The following is a 19,175-nucleotide window of genomic DNA, read 5'->3' on the forward strand; positions in this document are numbered from 1 at the left end:
TTTAGGAATTCCATTTAGTCAGGGGTTGTAGTTGATGTTGTTGTAGGTGACATTGTTACTAATATTGTTTGTCATTTTATTAAAAGCGATTTCATTGGAAATGTGAACCTGTTAATATTTCATGATACAACTTTATAGGGTATATTGCTAAACTTTGTAAACTTTTCAACGCAGGAAACCAATGTCTTAGGATTCAAAGGACCTCGTAAAATGAGTGTCATCATTCCTGGAATGAACATGGACCACGAGAGAGTGTCCATTCGCCCACGAAACGTATGTGTTGCCAAACTCTGAGCTGCCACGTCTAAAAAGTGGAGAATTGATGTGAGGTGTACGGTAACCGTGTTTGGAGCTCTTCTGTTTGTCTTCGTTACAGGACCATGAGTCACTGCTGGCCAGGTGGCAGAACAAGAACACGGAGACTGTGATCGAACTTCATAACAAGACACCAGTGTGGAACGATGACACACAATCATATGTGCTCAACTTCCATGGCAGAGTCACTCAGGCCTCCGTCAAGAATTTCCAAATCATTCACGACAACGACCGTAAGTTTCATACATCAGAACAGTCACATGATGAACCAATTAATGATGCAGGATTTGTGTAGTTTAATTCTAAAGAACTTGTCAGTGTTGGGCAGCAGCACCACTGCCTCCACCCTCTGTATAACTGAATTTAGTCTCTTTTCAACTTTTGTTTATCAGAGGGCAAAATAGTCACTGAAAATGAGAAATCCTGCTCACAAAGTACTATAAGACTGAAGGTTTCTGATTCTATTTGCAGAAATGTTTGTTATTAAGTAATTAAGTATGAAAGTCTCACAAATCCAGGGAAGCAATTGGCCCAATTGTAAAAAAAAAAAAAAAAAATCTGCAGCCAAAGAAAGCAGGAACTGGAGAACTGATGGTATTTACTATAAATAACTGAAGAAGAACGAGGCAGGTTCCAGGCAGCAAAACTGATGAGACAAGGCAAATCCATAACTGGAAGGACCAGGGTTCCATACATCGAACAGGCAGAAAACATTCAGTAGCATCTGACAAAGACTCAGATTCAACATCAACTTCCAAATTTTTTGTGCCTGAGGGCGAAATTTGTCTTGCAGCCAGGAACAAAGTAAAAGCATCAGCACGCAAACATGATAAACTACATGAATAGATACATCAACCACCAAGAGAAAAGCAAGAGTAGGTCTGTTGAAGTCCATGACAAAGGCACATATAGACTCATGCAGTCTTTCGTGTGAAGTCATAAATATCAGCGTTTCAGCACACTATCCTCAGGTTTAGGCTCTGTTGATGTAATGTACATTTTCTCTCCACTGATTACTTCAGAAAATAAAAATGCATTTATTCATTTAATTTTCAACACTGTAGCTTTAATGTAAGGGGATGATGGGAAGGAGTTATTTTTACATCAGCTAATTCAAAACTCTGGTTCCTTTCCTCTGCAGCTGACTACATTGTGATGCAGTTTGGCCGTGTGGCAGAGGATGTCTTCACCATGGACTTTAATTACCCAATGTGTGCCCTGCAAGCCTTTGCCATAGCCCTTTCCAGCTTTGACAGCAAGTTAGCCTGTGAATAGAGGTCAGCCTGAGCTTCTGTGGCGAAATGGTCCGTCTGTCCTCTCAACAAGGGCTGTTCATGTTTCCTTGGAGCTGGTTTGAGATCTTCAAATCACCAGTTACCCTGGAATTCCTGCATATCCCAAAATGCTTTATGGGCCTCAAGTTTCGTGTGTATGTGTGTGTTTGTGTGGACCTCCGGACAGGCTTGGTCGGTGGAAGAAGTCAAGCACAAAACATAATCCACTTTCAAAATCATTTGTTTTGATAACTATAGTCATTTTGTACTGTAACAGCATTCTAAATGAAAAAAAACAAACACTGTTCCTTTATGTACTAGCTAGAGGAATTTAACATTTCTTTATGAATTATATCTAACAATTGCATATCTGTAAGTTTTAAGAGTTTGACTGAATTTTATGTCGTTTGTCGAGACAAGTAACCCGTCACACACTTTCTCAAGCATGAGTAATTCTTATCAAGTTGCTGAATTCAAAATAACATGCATGTCAAAAATATTTATTTTATTTATGTATGTATTTATTACATGTTGATTTTATTTTAGGGTTTGCAACGGTTTCAACAGTATTGGCTCCAAGCGCATTAAAGAAGGAAGGAGAATCCACACAAAGCAATTAGCTACATGAACAGGATGAAGGCATGTCACTAAGCTGTGTACCATACAGACCATATTGTGTCACAGTGTCATGTATGTGAATGTAAAGGATGATGGTGCACTTTAATTTTAAGTCAATAGTGGACAAGATATAGCTGTAAATTGTTAATTGTGCCTTTAAAGACTAATTCCAGTGTTATGCCTTGGCTGTAAAATGAGCTGAGCTTGAATTGGTCTTTGTTCTTCTCGCTGGTGTCCAGACGCACTGGAAATATTTAGTTGACTGTTGCATTTAGATGTATTAAACAGCAAAAACAACAACAACAACAAAACAATTCAGTCTACATAATTGGAAGTTACAAAGAACAGCTTGCAAGAAGAAGGTCAGTGATTATAAAGGTATTCTGTTTCAGATACTGAAAGCGCTCAGATCAAGGTAGGATTCCAGTCCTCTACAGGACCACACTGAACACAGATGGCTTGATTCCCAACAAACACACACAATTAGAGTTTGAATCTGCCACAATTTAAATGCTTAAATCCCTTAACATCTTTTTGATTAATTTTAGTCTCCGATGATGTGAAGTTTGGAACATTCCACATCTGACTGGCCCTGAGTCTCTGACACTAAGTTGATGTTGAAGGGTGTTAATTGCTGATATATTTCTACTCAATTTATTTGCTTTTGTTCCTTATGGGGTGATTTCCTTTCTCAAATACAGTAAATGATAGTATTTTGTATTTATAGGCCATTAAAAAATGCTGAATGAAAGCAAAGAACAATCTCTAATACTGCTATTGTTACTGTGGGTTATGAGGAAATCTTTATCAAATGTGCTATTCTTGTACTCAATTGTGTTCTAACTATTTTGGGTTTCTATTTCAAAATTGTTGATACTCCTGCTGTAAAGTCTGCTTTTCGTACGTGTTCGGGAACCAAAGGTTCTTTCACTTTCTGTTTTTAGTGTTCTAGTTGTAATGTACAGTAAATGGTGTACAACTTACTGTGACCGTATAGACACTCTCCTTTATCATTAAAAAATAATAAAACCTCAGTTGAAAATACATGTTCTGTTCTCTGTAAATAAACAAAGCTGCTCTTCGTTTGATCCCTTCTGAAATTTGAATAAAAAGAGTGAACGGCAGTCAAATGAAACTGCTTTGCCTTTTTGGTGCAGACTTCCATCAAAGCCTTTTCTTTTTTTGCTGGTCGATATCAGGATCCACGCTAAATACACTGATGTATGTATGTATGTGTGCATGTATGTCCAATATTAAAATTAGTGAAAAATTTAAAACGACAACAACAACAACAAAAACCATCTTCGTCATCAGAATAGGTCTCAAAATTGGAAGGATATTCTGTTTTAAATGTTTAGTCAATGACTGTTTAAATGTTTCTGTTTAAATATTTGGACTAGCGAGAAAAAATAATTCAAACTTCCATATCTCTGTACATCACTTTAATCTGAGCTCTGTGTTTTTTTTTCTAAGACTCCTCTTTATCATCATTATCCAACGTAGGATCAGGACATTCAGATCGACTGCAAAATATATATGTATTTTGTTCTTTTCATCTACTTTGTAAGTCATAACCAGAAAAGTGCTTGTGTCAAAAACCAGGTAACGTTGTTTAATAGTGACACATTCTTACACATCCATGAAACGTGTCAGAAAATGGGATTTTATAACAGCTGGGATCTTAAACATTTAAAAGGCGTCTATACAATATTGCTTTCAGAACATCCAAAGAACTCAAACCAATTATTTTATTAATTATGTCTGGCACTTAATTAGATATGGCAGCAGCGCGAGGAGGATCTTCACCACCTGCACAGAATTCCCCAAAGTGAGAAGATTAAAGATACTTGATGTTTGCATTGCCAGCTCACATAATTTGCAAACACTTCAGCGATCCTGCAGGAATGAGCTAATTTTAGTGGAACATGGATTCAAACCAAGAGGTAAGAGCAATGCCAATAACCGCATTATTGAAAAGCAATGTTGTATCCCACCATGGAAACAACAAGCCATGACTGTGTACTGTAGTATTAACACCCTGCTCCTGAAAAAACAGAATAAATCAAGAGCAGATCACAAACTGAAGTTGCTTATAATGTTGACATGAATTCTAGGGGAAGTCGTTAGGCCAAGTCCTCCCAGCAGGGGACTTCCCCCAAGAGCAGAGACATACCGGTCCCCCCAGATCCAGCTCATGGTAGGGTCAAGTTCCACTCAGTCATAGACCATTTCACTGTGTTAATTTGTGGCAAAACTTCAATTCACGCTAAGTGAGTGTGATGGTGATATCACTAGTGGTATATAAACGTCCTCTTGAAAGAGAGAAATACTTACAAAAAAAGTCAATAAACAACCATATAACCAGAAATCAGTTTTAATTTTGAAAGTATGTACATTATAATACGATAAAGTTTCAAATATGTTTTACTTGGAAAAGGATATGTGGGAGGCCCTCCGGAATATAAAACATTCAACCACTTCAAGAAATGCTGCACCCAAAAATGTGTTTTGCCTTTCAAGTACTCACAAATAGATGTCTTGAGGTCATAAGGATGGTTTTTTTTTCCCCCATCACTTCTTTGTGACTGCAGAGTGCAGGAAGAGCCAGACACGTCTAATTAGCTTGAAGCTAGTCTCGCCCCATCAACTACAAATAGCGAATCTTTTCCAAAATGTCCATTTACAAACTCTCAAGTGCATCTTCCCCGTAGTCTTTACTCAGCTGGATGCTTAATAGTTACTCTTAGCTTAATAGTTGCCAGTAGCCTCAAACTAGATGTTCAAGGCAGGTTCCATCTGGATTCTGGAGTGATAAAGAAGTGATGTGGAGGAGGAAAACACGTCTTCATGAGCTCAGTCTATCTGAAAGTACTTGAAAGGGAAACCCATTTTTGGGTGGACTATTGCTTTTGATATTCTTTCAGTCTGAGCATCTGGAAAATGTTTGTTTTTAGAAGAAGATGAAACAAATCCATACAGGAGAATAGAGGATGCTAATTAAAATAGAAAAGAGGCCAACATTCAGAGAAGACTAAAAGACTGTCATCTTTACAAAAGAGGGATCTGCCGCTTCACTGTTCCCTGCAGGGAAATGTGAAATTCCTTTACTTCTCCCTCCTGTTTCTCATCCTCAGCCCACTGACCCCAACGTCTTTAGGTACATCTGCACGGAGATGAACATCACCCGCCTCCACAGGTGCTGATGTTAACAAATCCTCCTCCTTCCCCTCCTCCTCTGCTTCTTCCTCTGGGTTGGAACAGCCTTCCCCACCAAACTGCAGACTCTCTGCCTCCATCACTGGGTCATCCTCATCCACCTCCTCCTCCTGTACCACCTCTGCCTCCTCTTCCTCTAACTCATCCTCCCTCTCCTCATCCTCCTCATCTTCCTCCTCCTCCTCCTCCTCCTCCTCTTCCGCCTCCTCTTCCTCCCTTTCATAAGTATCCTCTTTAGGGTAGTGAAATACATCTTTGTGGTCATTGAAACTTATCTGCTTCTTCCCTCCAGAGAGACACTGCAGCTCTCTGCTCACTTCCAACCCACATCTCTCCTGCTTTCCCTCAGCAGCAGACTCAGACAGAGATGGACCCAGCAAAAGTCTTTTCTCTGCTTCTGCTTCCAACTCTTCCTCCTCCTCCTCTGTATCTTCCTCCTCCTCCTCTTCGTCCTCATCCTCCTCCTCCTCCTCGTCTCCCTCCTCCTCCTCTTCGTCCTCCTCTCGCACTATGGACAGCTTCCTTGCCATAACCTCTTCCTCCTCTTGCAGCATCCTCTCTGCCAGGGCCTCTGCTGTGGGCTGATTAGTTGGTTCCTCCAGGGTGAAAGTATGAAATCCATGTTTGTCAAAGCACACCTCATACTCTGGGTAGGTCTCCTCGAGGTAGCCTGCATCAGTGTGCAAAAGAGAGAGAGAGAGAGAGAGAGAGAGAGAGAGAGAGGGTGGATAAACCAATTTATCATAACTAGTTAAATGAGGACAAACGCTGTTTTTTTTAAGTTTGTGGAAGCGTAGGGATTAAAATGTTGTCATTTACCTTCCCAGTCTGCACCATAAGGGACTTCCTCAGCCTCCATCTCCGGCGAGGCTCCTTCCAACCGTCCCTCTTGCATCAGCTGGGTGATCTGTCTTAGTTGCCTGAGTAATTTCTCCTCCTTCTTTGATGTTGATGTTTTACTCTTCCTCCGTTTGCCACTGGGGAGCAGCACAAGATGAAGGAAAGTTGTCTCTAAAGTGTTCACCTGCCTTATTACATTCAGTGGCAGCCCACACCAGTACAGAGCATTTTCTATAAAAAAAATGCCTTGACAACTATAGGACAGCAAGTGTAACTGATAATATGTCGTGACTTAATATGCCGTGACAGGAGCAGAATCCACCAAACTAGCTACTACAGTGTGCTTTATTCCCTTTCCTCATGAATGAATGTTCTCAACAATTAATATCATCAAGACCTGTAGAGATTTTAAATCAAACGGCACCACTTCTGCTTTACTCAAACATGCTGATGATCTGCCCACTTTTGAATAACGTTCCTCTTCATTTCCACCTGTTCATTGAATGTTAATTATGAAGTCATTTCTGTGGTTTTCCTGTGGCAGTGAAAAGTACCTCCCAGAAGTACGACTCTTCCTGGAAACAATCCTCTCCATCATCCTTTCCGTCTGAAGCAGTCGCTCCTGGAGCTGTGCGAGCTCATGATCAGTCACTGTTACATTTAAAAACCACAACAGTGATATAATACATAATATATCGATATATATATCAATATATCTATCTCTATATATATATATTTAATAAAATATGTTACAGTATATACTGTATTGGTATGTCTTGTCGTGTAGGAACAGAGCTGATTTGTAGTTGCAACTACATCATAATACTGAGGGTACTCACTAATCCTACTCTCCATGTGTGTCATAGTGGTGTAGTTCCGTGTTTTAGTGGCCTTGCCCCTGCATGTCAGCTGTAGATGAATGTGATGACAGTATTAGAGAACCACATTAATTATAAGAACCTCACTCTGTTTAAAAATGCCTAAAAGGCATAATTACAGTGTGATGACATTCAATTCCATGTACTATTTCGATTGAGTATTTTATGCAGCATGTACAATGCATCCAGGTGCTACATAAATTCAATATCCTCTTCTTTTTAACATTAGCAGTGGTACTAACAACAGTAGTAATAAATACTGTAACAGCAAGTAACAGCACTTGTGTTAATCACCTTGTGGATGATGTAGAGGATGTAAAGAAGGATGCCAAATCCATATATAGGTATGACTTGAGCCATCAGGTTGTATTTGTTTCCTCGTACGATGCCTTTAACTTTGACCGTGGTCTCAGTGTTGTGTGTCATGGCGTCCAGACCCCACTGGTCTGAGTCCTCCGGCACGGGCAGCTGATGCATGCCAGGAGGGTAGAACCCAGGTCCAACTGGAGATGATGAACATCGGTGAATAATTATTGTACAGCTGAGCATCAATCAACAGGATCGGATGGAATAAACACCAATATTCCACGATGATACTTTGTCAAAAGCCAATAATTTCTTATCTCAGAAATTAATAACAGGTAAGAGGAATTTATTTGATTGTTAAGCAATTAAATCAAGTGGAAATGTTAGTTCCGTCACCAAAATGTCCATGTATTTACTCTAAATGTGTCTGTCAGGCTCAGTGGCGCACGTTAGTATTAGAAGAGCAAGTATAAATATCATCACTGAAAGCAGCAACTTGGCACTCTTGACAGGGAATTCATATTGACATGTATACAAAAGATGATATCTGATTTTGTGAATGTTTTAAAACAATTTAAAAGTTGCAAATACAACACTGAAATGTTTATTTTTTTCCCAACGAACAAACCATATTACAAATATTCTGTTTCTTCTTCTTCACCGTTCCATAACATGATGATGAACGTTATGGAGGGGCCTCTAAAGCTGCAGCACTATGCGTACTCAGAGCAACAGCTGGCAACAGCAGCAGTTTAAAAAAAACAGTGAAGATGGAGCAGGATGGAGATGGATGGATGGATGATGGTCAGATAAATCGCCTTACCCTGAGGCTGCCCCATCTCCTTTTTCGCTCTGGGTAAAAGCATTCTAGGCAAAAAGAGAGAAACACAGAGAACAGAGCATGATATGAGAGTAACCTTCTGGCAAGTTGTGATAGACATTGTTGTCTCAGAAAACGACAGCCATGCGTTTATTTCGCTTGAACAGTAACACTAATGTCCACAGATGTCATCTCTCCTCTGGTGACGTTCCTGTCCAGATTAGATGGGATTAGATGAGCTGCCTTCAGAGGCCATTTGAAATATTATAAACAACAGAGGGATACATCTGCATAAATAGAGCACTACGCATCAGCACTATGATGACCAATGATAAAGACTTAAACAAATAGAAAGTTACAATGATTCGCTGGTGTGTATGTTTTTATACTGGTGAAATAATTATCCCAGGTTATGAGGAGATCAAATTCCCATGGTAATTGTCATGAAAGTGGCAGACCATGATGTGTGTGACTGTTTGTTTCTGTTTTTGAAAACAGATGTCAGAGTGATTTAATATCTGATTTGTCTTTACGTCCACTTTTAAATTTTATTTGATGTTTTTTTTTTCTGTTTGTCTTTCTTCACTTAAGAAAAGGCAGCGACAGTGTCTGTTATAAAAACAACAACAACAACAACAACAACAAAAAGAATGGGTGTGAGTACTCAAATTGCATTTTCAGGTTAAGTATTTACTAAAGAGCACTTGAATGCAGCACATGACCGAACAACCCATTATTCCTTGGATGTGCTTCACACCTTACAGCAGCAGATGGCAGTGCAGGCTCAGACACGTTACAGGATGGCACCTTTGCAGAGGAAACCACCGTCTCAGATTCGCAGCAGTCAACAAACAGTATTTCAGAGTTTAAGTCATTAATGATTGTCTAACATTTAGATGATAAGTGACAAAGCAAAATTACTCAAGAAATTGATTTTCCCTCCCAAATTTGTACATCTTTTTTTTTTTTTTTTTTACATTGTTTTTGTGTAACTAAAGAGGAGAATGCAGCTATTATGACAAATGACCATCCCCATTAAAAGGTTCAAGTCTGTGGCATCAGTCATAGTTTCTAAAAGGCAATTATTTTTCAAAAAAAAAATCCAGATGATGTGTAAAGGTGTATATTTCTCTCAAAGAAAACCAGAACATAAACGTAAATGGTGGCCTAAATGAGCACAACTGACGCTAAAGCAACACATCACGACTTAATGCAACACATTATTGCTAATGATACAAAACACACTGAAGGTTTCAAATGTAATTTGCTGAAAGTTAAGCATTCAACATTGCAGATGGTGTTATAGTAATCCTGCCTCAGAGGGTTATGGGATTCATCTGTCTATATATTGTAGTATTTCTTTCTCTGTTTATACTGTGCTTTTTATGTAAGGATGGAGGAAATCAAATCAGATGAAAGTAAATAACAGGATCTGCTGCAGTTTTGTAAGGGTGGGTATATTTGGGGGATTTGAAGGGCACATGAGCCCAGTTTAAGCAATTTTACTCAGGCCAACATGCACAGAGGTCAGATCAGCGGTACCTAAGGGACTTATTAGCAAAGACCATGGCAAATATGGTAGCTCCTCATGTATCTTTCACAGAATACTTATTATGATTCTAAAGGCTTTTTGAAATACTGATCAATGGGGTAACCCCTCAGAAATACCCTGTTAGTGCAGGCTTGGCATAAATAATTGATAGCATATGTGCAAAGATTGACTAGGTATGTTGCCTTTAACAGATGATATGGAAATACAGACATCAACGTGGTCACCCCCCCCCTCAACCCAACCCCCCCCCCACCCTCCCTCTAGTGGCAAACATGCATCCACAGTGTTTACCAATATATTTTAACAGAGAAAATAACTGCCTCAAAAAACTGCAAGTATGGAGAGAAGCTGCTGATTTTTTCATTGAAGTGAGTTTGCAGCATAAATTCCCTTTACATTGTAAAGTAAATTGTTTGCAGTAATGAATCGTACAGGCGTGGACATGCAAGATAGAGGCATTTCTAACCAAAAGCTTAACTATGGTGACACTTTATAAAATAATCCGTGTTGTTTCATTCACCGGTTGACACACTCATTCAAACACACACTCCAGAGTTGTCATTAAGGTGCTTAAGCTGCCGATCAGTGTGGAGCTGAAAGAGTCTTGATACGGCCTCAGGGGAGCCAGGGGAACACCTTTGCTCATAAATGGTAAATTGATATTTAATGAAACCCTATTTAATACTGATTTGGCTCTTAACAAATGATGGAACATTAATTATGTTATGTTAAAATAATGTTATTTCAATATTAGTTTGTACAATATAAAATAATTGCTTTGTTAATTCAACATTGTATCAGTTAAAGAGATAATCTCGAACAACTCTTTTCTCATTACCTTAGTGAACTATTGAAAGTTTATTGTTCATGTTCACGTGTTCATGTCTTCCAGATGAATGTTAAACCTATGAGAAATCATTTCTTTAATATCCATTTATCTCAGCTACACATCAATCAACATTAGTTTGATTTTTGCAAAGCTGTCAGTGATGACATAACTTGTTGGATTATCAATAAATTCTTTAACATCTAATACCAATATTGATGTTGACAGATTAATTTCATTGTTGGATGACAGTAAAATAACTATCGGTTATTATAGAGTATACATTTTCAAGCCACTTTATAAAATAAATATGAAACTTTTTTTGCCATGTTACTGTAAGTGGGAGGGCTGCAGGGATGACATTGATGGTTGCTTTACTGCTTGGTTTTGGACTGAGCAGCTCAACAACACTTAATGAATTGTTTTTTTGTCGTGATCCCTGTCTTGTTTCCTGTGTTGTCACATCCTGTCTTCCTGTGCTCCTCCTTCTGATTGCCTCATGTGGCTCGCCTGTTTGATTGCACCACCTGTGCCTCGTATTCCCTTGTGTATTAAACCTCTGTGTTTCCCTTTGTCCTGGTTGGGTCATTGTCTTCAGTTTTGCGTCTGTTGTCAGGAGTGTTGACTGCCTTCACGTGGTCACGGGCCTCCGGTCTCTAGCCTCCAGCCTCCAGTCTCACGTCTATAGCCTCTAGCCTCCAGCCTCCAGTCTCTCATTTCCCCTTGTGTCCATACTTGTCTCTTTTCTAATAAACACCCCTTTGTGAACTCTCCGCGTCCCTGTCTGCATCTGGGTCTACTCCCGCTAGCTCAGGACTCGACATTTTTTTTTTTTTATATATATATGTTAAATACATTAATTATATGGCACCAGTGTTGGTACAGATATTGTGATCATGTTGTCCAATAAGTTTGTTCAATTTGTTAAAGAAATTAACTACTGAGTGGACTAGAGATGATCAATTGTAACTTTGTTCTCCCAACTATTAATTGAATTTAAGCGTCACAATTTGTTCACAAGGCTGCACGGTGGTGCAGTGGTCAGCACTGTCGCCTCACAGCAAGAAAGTTCCGGGTTCAAGTCCTGGCTCGGGCACGGGATCTTTCTGTGTGGAGTCTCCATGTTCTCCCTGTGAGGGTTCTCTCTGGTACTCCAGCTTCCTCCCACAGTCCAAAGACATCAAGAGGGGACGAGGCTGATTGATACTCTAAATTGACTGTAGGTGTGACTGTGAGTGTGAATGGTTGTCTGTCTCTATGTGTTGGCCCTGTGATGGACTGGTGACCTGTCCAGGGTGAACCCTGCCTCTCGCCTGTTGACGCTGGGATAGGCTCCAGCCCCCTTAACAGGAATAAACGAAAGACAATGGATGGATGGAATTTGTTCACAATTCATTTGGTTAAAGACACTTTTTGAAAGCTACTTCTTTTTTTTTTAAGATTATCAATTTGTAGCAACCACTTAATTTCTTACCTTCTTGAATCAAACAAAGAAAAATGGGAACTCTTAAGAATAATGTCCACCCTTCATCACATTAAACAAAAAAATTAATTCATACAGAATTGAACCCAGAACCTTCTTGCTGTGAGGCAACGGTGCTAACCACTGCACCACCGTGCCACCCCTCATCCATCCATCCATCATCATCTTCCGCTTATTCCTACACATTAAGGGTCGCGGGGGGGCTGGAGCCAACATACAGAGACAGACAACCATTCACACTCACAGTCACACCTAGGGTCAATTTAGAGTATCAATCACCCTAGTCCCCAATTGCATGTTTTTGGACTGTGGGAGGAAGCCGGAGTACCAGAGAGAACCCATGCAGACACGGGGAGAACATGGAGACTCCACACAGAAAGATCCCGTGCCCGAGCCGGGACTCGAACCTGGAAACCTCTTGCTGTGAGGCCACAGTGCTGACCACTGCACCACCGTGCAGCCCGCCACCCCTCATATATTCAGTATATATATAAATATATATACCCACCCCTCATATATTCAGTATATATATAAATATATATACCCACCCCTCATATATTCAGTATATATATAAATATATATACCCACCCCTCATATATATATATCTATATCTATATATATATATATATCATATAGAGATAGATAGATAGATAGATAGATATACACAAGCACTTACAGCCTTGGCCATAATTTCTGGGGTGGAGGTTGTGTTGTTGTCCCCTGATGTTGTTGTAGATCAAGGCTTCTTTGTAGCAACACAATTACAGCTGCTTGCTGAAACTTGATTGTTCAAATCCTCATTTGAAATACCTCTAAGTTGACTGAGATATTTCAAGTTGAGCTCAATGTATTCTCTTCATGAAAAGAGGAATACTGCCACTGTTGTTGTTCTACTACCGCCTTTATTCTGTGATTGTCTGACCAAAATATGACCAACAATTTGCCATATATATATATATATATATTTTTTTTTTTATATATGAGGGGTGGCACGGTGGTGCCTCACAGCAAGAAGGTTCCGGGTTTATATAACATTGTTAGTCGTCGCCAGTTCGCGCACTGATGTGAACCTTGTGTTGCCATGCCTCAGAGAGCTGCTAGTACGGCTGTGAAGAGTTGCTATTTAATCATTAGCAACTACATTTCAATGATGAATCAGAAAACGTGTCCTTGACTCCGTTTCTGATTATCTGGTTGGCACCTTGCACAACAACCTCCAGCATCATTGTACTAGTGTGTGTTAATGTGTGACTGAAACAACACTGTAAAGTGCCTGGGTACCGCTAAGGTAGAGATGGTGCTATATAAATAAAGCCCATTTACTATTTTGTAACTGCCATTTGGCCTATAAAGTAAAGGCATATAAATACTTGCTGACCAAGGGGCAACACTTAAATTTAATAAGCAAAGTGAGCAGCACTGTCACTTCAATTTAAAGTTGTTTTTGTTTAGACAAATACTGCAGTCAAAGTTGATGCAGTCAATGTCCATGTATTTATGGTTGTGAATGTAATTTTCTCTTGTGAAATTGTGAAAATACTCAATGTTGTTATCACTTGTTGGGATTAATCACGTAAATCTGGTGTAAACAGATTATACTTTTACTACTGTAGTGAGGTTCCTCTGAACAGTGATGCCACTATTATAATTTCAAAAAAAGTTAACAAAATATAGCAACTCAATCTTTGAGCTGAATGAACTGAAAAAATGTTCAATTTATTCACACAAGCACCTACAGCCTTGGCCATAATTTCTGGGGTGGAGGTTGTGTTGTTGTCCCCTGATGTCTTTGTAGATCAAGGCTTCTTTGTAGCAACACAATTACAGCTGCTTGCTGAAACTTGATTGTTCGAATCCTCACTTGAAATACCTCACTGTTGTTGTTCTACCGTTCATATAACCTTTTAAGTGAAAAAGGTGTTTAAACCTTTATTCTGTGATTGTTCGACCAAAATATGGCCAACAAAGTGCCAACCTAACGTTAAGATGTTGGAGAGTGATGGGACATGCTTGCCCTCTTAGACCCTTCCCCTTTAGAACTACTATAGAGACATTTGAGCCAGTGGGAAATAACTCAATGTTATTTGTCCATGGAAAGCTATTCTAGACCCAATTGCAACCAGACAGTGACTTGTGAGACCCAGCTTGCAAGGAAGGTAGCCTGCATGCTAGCTGGACCAGCGCTGCTGTTGAAAACAAGCCTACATTGGAAAATCGGCTCAAAATTCACCACTAGCTTGTTAAAGATATGTGGTACTTTGTCTTTTGGAGAAAACAAAATGTAATTGAGCTTGCATTTTTTTGCTTGTGGTAGTTGAATAAAAATATTCAAAAGCCAAATGTAAGTTGACTCTTTAAAGTGATACAGTAGTAGGCCCTAAACACAATGCTTCACTTAAGCTGACATTTTAATTTCATTCAAAATTTGCAGTACTGCAACTGTGTAGGTTTCTTAATTTTTTTAGCTGACAGTGGCAAAAACAAAAACAAACAACTTTATAGCAACACATGTCATCAAAATCTTTTGTATTGACATCAGTAGCAGAAATCCTGGACAATATTCATTCATCCAGGCCTCCTCGGCTGTGACCTAAAATGCTTCACATGGGCAAAGTTTTCTCCAGGCCTGCAAAGACAATCAAGCCTAATTGTGCTTCCAGACATAAGTGAGAATGAAGCCAGGTGAGGGATGTTGAAGCGCACTAATTCACTTTTTTTAGGAAGTGTATTTGAATAACACAAAGTTTACTGACTATTTAAATTTCTGTGCATTCACCAGAAGTCACACCTACATCTCAGACCACCAAGGTCACTAAACACATTTTTTGACACCTTCATTCCTGGATTAAAAGGGGGAAAGTTGCAAAGTACAGCCATCTTTTTTATCCCACGAGGGCAAAATAAGGAACTAACAATGTGAAATGATCTGAAATTATTTAACTTCGGCCTAACTATTAACCTGCTAGCTCTCCTGCTAATAATAGCCATCCAGACCTCAAGAAAAATATGCTTTCGTCAGTTAGGATTGATGTGTTGGTATGTTTTGGGTGGCACTTTGCCTTCACCCTGAGGGACCGTGGCCAAACCACCTATCAAAACAAAGAAAAGCAAAATTCTGATTAAAACGCACACAGAGAGAGGGAGCGAATGACTTCATTCTCTGCTCAGGATGCCGTAACTCCACTAAATCTTTGCATGGACAGTTGTTGTTTGGTGCTATATTAATGTTATAAATCTCATACGGACCCTTTAAGTTTTGACAGCAGCAACACAGGATATTGAATTGTTCAGGCAGTAAGAAGACTTAGCACAGAGTGAATCAGTCAAATCTATGTCACAGTTGAAAATAATGCATGTGTTTTTTATTGTGCTCAGATTGTCTTCACTGTTATGACTGGCACCTTATTTCTCCAGCAATGCAGCACTTCATTAGACTGGAGCAATGGCTGTAGACCTTTGTGATCTTGGACCATAAACTGGCGACCTCCATGTGACAGCTTTGTTTGCTGACCACAAGGCTATAGACTCAATTTCAATCCTTGGAATAGCAGCAATATCATTAAAAGAGTCTTTGTCAAGGCAGACTATCCATTTTTGGGTTTTCATTTTCAAATACTGGAGTAAGTGTGTAGATACATGGAATGCTAACTTTAGAAGCCCACGATACAGATGAAAATGCTGTCATGGCTGGCATGGATGAACATTATTGGCCATGCCATACACCCTCTATAAGCTTTTAATCCTAGGAAACAAATATGCATTTGTGTACCCTCTCTGGATGAATGGATTATAGATTATCACTGCCAAGCAGCATATGATGCCAATGGAGATTATGACTGCTGTACGTTGAATAAAGCAGATACCACTGTTTGGGAAAATTTGGCAACAGGAATAACTTCCAAGTAATGTGGTCATACTGCAGTATTTGACACCCATGCATTAGGGATTTTTGTTGTAAGGATTCTTTTTCAATCCAGGTTATATTTTACAGTTTTGATTTGCCCTTGCTCCCTGTTTCTGTTTTCTATTCCTATTATTCCAGTCAACTCAACTGTGAACTGGCTCAAAATGTATTTCCATATTTCCCCATAATTGCAGCATTGTTGAAATAAGACTTTCATCGTTCTCATGGAAACCCCTGAGTACACATCAACCCGGTAATGTCAGAGTGGTGAAAATATCACAGTACACTCCCATTCCCAAAATCCAGCTGGGAAGTATTAAATTTTGAATCTGACCACGTGCATATTCACAGCCACAAGCTCTTTTAAGAAATGACATACAGACTGTTGGCCCATTTTGGTTGGAGCCTTTGATGCTTTGTCTTGCTTCACTGATGCCACACTGAACGTATGTTGAATTTACTGTGCAGTGTACCGTATTGTTAATACCAGCACTTGCCTTTTATCTGTTTACTGTGCCTCTCTCTTATCAAGTCTTTAATTACTTAATTATTCTTCATTGGGCTCAATTAAAACACAATAGAGTGCTGCTTCAAAAGTCAACTATTTCTGCTCCTGCACAGCAGTTTACAAAGCATGGGGGAGATAGAATATAACAGCTGGCCTTCTATTATGTGCTCGGAATAAATGTGATTCTATTATTCTTTGGATGAAAGTCTGGCCTTTCTGATTATTATGTTAACAGCAAAATATAACATTGACTTTAATAAAATGTTCGTGCTCTCTAGTAGGAATAGATTCACATACATGCCATACAGTGCACCGTCCCCAAACAAAATTACTTTTTAGAAATAGAAATCGTTTTCTTTCTCTATTCATGCAAGTGATTTGTTGCGCAATGTCACCTTACTCAACAGTAGCACACCAGGTTTACATCATTTTCTTCCCCACACCTCCCCATGCCTCTATCTAAATCAGTCAATTTATTTCCAAATTGCATGTCGAGCGTAGGTGCAAGGGCTTATGCCGCTATATTAAATCAATGTACTCCTAAAGTATACATTTTGAAAAGGTTTAATTTTTTTCCCCTCTTTTTCTTGATATCGAGTGTCATGAAGGACACACTATCACAAATGTGAACACCCTATATTCATAGGAAAAGAAAAGAACTGTTGCAAAAAGTGAAAGAAGTGGATTAATGGAAAGGGAACATTCTTAACAATATCCAGACTTTGACAGTCTTTTTTGTTGGACTTCGTTACCAGCTTGCACACACCAGTGTATTAGCATCAGCAGGACAGACAATATCACCAAGGGATGTCATTTGAATTTGTGTTGCTTTTATAGACAATCATGAATGAACACATGCATACATGTGTTCCACGTATGTCTTGCTGTGGCGAGCTCATGAATGCACAAATACATCCAGAATTCTGCACACACATGTTTTTGATCACGTATCACGTATCTAATTCCTTTTAGCATTCTACTAGCTTGAATATGGATAAATTATGTAGTTGTTCAAAATGTTTTCAATGTCTCAAAATTCTGCTGAGAACGCAAGTGATTGAGTGACACTCAAACTCATTTATCCACCATTTTATAGCCAGAGTAATGACAGATTTGGCTTCGTGTCATCTGGTTTTTGGACAAGTGTTCCACATCAAAGCTTTGAGATACAATAGAGTTTTTTTGCACTCATATTGTATCTTACTCTGTTGGCTTTTTACAAATGCATGAGATAATTCGAAATTCTTAAATTATGGATATTGTTACATATTTGCTACACGCACACAAACTTTTGGAATATTTACACTGATTTCCTGGAGACTTACCTGAGCCACTACTGGCCTAACCTTAACTCTAAGTGCCTTAACCCAACCCACTTTTATATTTTTTGTCCCCAGCTGCACGTACTGGCCCCAGTTAGCTGGTCTCCTGTCTAGTTTGTATCCCTGAAAGTGGCTTAAGTCATACTCTGATTTTTGGCATTATTTTTTTTCCAACTGTAACTTCTGGAATATTTATAATTTCACTTCAGTGCTGGGCTATAATTTCACAGAGGGAAGTCACTGTCAGCCATTCTGTTTCGTTTAATCTCCTTTTCCTGTGCTTCCTGCTTCCAGTTTAAGTGCATCTATGTATGTATTTATTATGTTGCTGTGCACTTCAGCCTCTATTCTCAGTCAAAAAAGGTTTCAAGATTTCCATTAACCTTAGCAGTCGGATTTCGATTTATTTTGCTTTCCTTTTTTTTCCTTTTTAAACTAAATTCATATTGCGCGTGTGTGTGCTCCATTTTAAGGATTAAATAGCAGCATGTCTCCCCTGTGTGTTTGTGGCACCTTGAATGCCCTTAACCAGCACTAATAGGAGATAATGATTGGTGCTCAACAAAAAGAGAGATCCATTTTGAATTATTAACAAGTTAACTTTGTAGTGGAGGCACTTTATCCCAGAGGACAAACAGCCCAAATGTTTGCAAAATATAATTAAGCTGAGGCATCTTTAAATGTCATTGCTGCCTGTGCCATGTTTCAAATTGTTCTGCATCAACAGAATTTAACGAGATGGCTAAGGAATCCATTTCCTGCAAGCATGTGATAAGCCACACATACAGTGGAGCACTTTCATTGATTGCCAAAATAAAGCATTTTGTATGCAAATGGGGGAATGGAGTGGCTAAGCTGATTCAGCCTCATGGACACCAAATAATGGTCTTTACAATTAATACTTTTACATGCTATCCATTGAAAATTTCATCTTTCATTTAATGGCTCTAAAACATTTACACATGCCCAGAAATGAGGGGGAAAAAATGCACTGTGTTCCAATGGATTAATATGAAAGCCAACAAACAAATAAAGCCATGCATCCCTCCCTCCCCCAGAGTATTGGTCCCTTTCCTGTCGTCTCATGCTCCTGCACATTTTGGATTAACAGATAATCTTTGAACATGAAGGAAGGTCTGCTAACCCCGAGGGGGTGGGATGTAGTGAGTGAAAAAGAGCACAGGATTGGAGGCAGTGTTGCATTGTTTGAATGTAATGTGCTTGTCTTGTTCTTGTAAACATGCAGCTCTATTTGTCGTGGCGATACAGCCTTAAATACCCCGCCTTCACTCCTGCAGGTTCGTGTTACAGGA

At 39.2% G+C, this 19,175-nt stretch overlaps 2 protein-coding genes across 4 annotated transcripts in view; one reads left to right on the forward strand and one right to left on the reverse strand.

Moving 5' to 3' along the window:
• The window catches only part of tub (TUB bipartite transcription factor), a 52,517-nt gene extending 49,191 nt beyond the window's left edge, over positions 1 to 3,326 (forward strand). For all 3 annotated transcript variants that reach the window (XM_086182832.1, XM_086182817.1, XM_086182826.1), the window contains 3 exons: positions 175 to 273; positions 377 to 548; positions 1,457 to 3,326. In XM_086182832.1, coding sequence (XP_086038958.1) covers positions 175 to 273; positions 377 to 548; positions 1,457 to 1,590 — 405 coding nt within the window. In that variant the 3' untranslated portion in view covers positions 1,591 to 3,326. The remainder of the gene's footprint in view (positions 1 to 174; positions 274 to 376; positions 549 to 1,456) is intronic.
• Positions 3,327 to 4,371: 1,045 nt separating this feature from the next.
• On the reverse strand, positions 4,372 to 8,472 carry ric3a (RIC3 acetylcholine receptor chaperone a). The gene is made up of 6 exons (XM_086194497.1): positions 8,271 to 8,472; positions 7,436 to 7,644; positions 7,103 to 7,172; positions 6,818 to 6,914; positions 6,243 to 6,400; positions 4,372 to 6,093 (listed from the first exon to the last, which is right to left on the reverse strand). The coding sequence occupies exons 1-6, from the start codon at positions 8,386 to 8,388 to the stop codon at positions 5,312 to 5,314; spliced, it is 1,434 nt and encodes a 477-aa protein (XP_086050623.1). The 5' UTR covers positions 8,389 to 8,472; the 3' UTR covers positions 4,372 to 5,311.
• Positions 8,473 to 19,175: the final 10,703 nt, after the last annotated feature.

The sequence above is a fragment of the Aulostomus chinensis genome, chromosome 2 (genome assembly GCF_037954235.1).
Source record: "Aulostomus chinensis isolate RoL2024-O1b breed Wild chromosome 2, RoL_Achi_v1.0, whole genome shotgun sequence".
Classification (NCBI taxonomy): domain Eukaryota; kingdom Metazoa; phylum Chordata; class Actinopteri; order Syngnathiformes; family Aulostomidae; genus Aulostomus; species Aulostomus chinensis.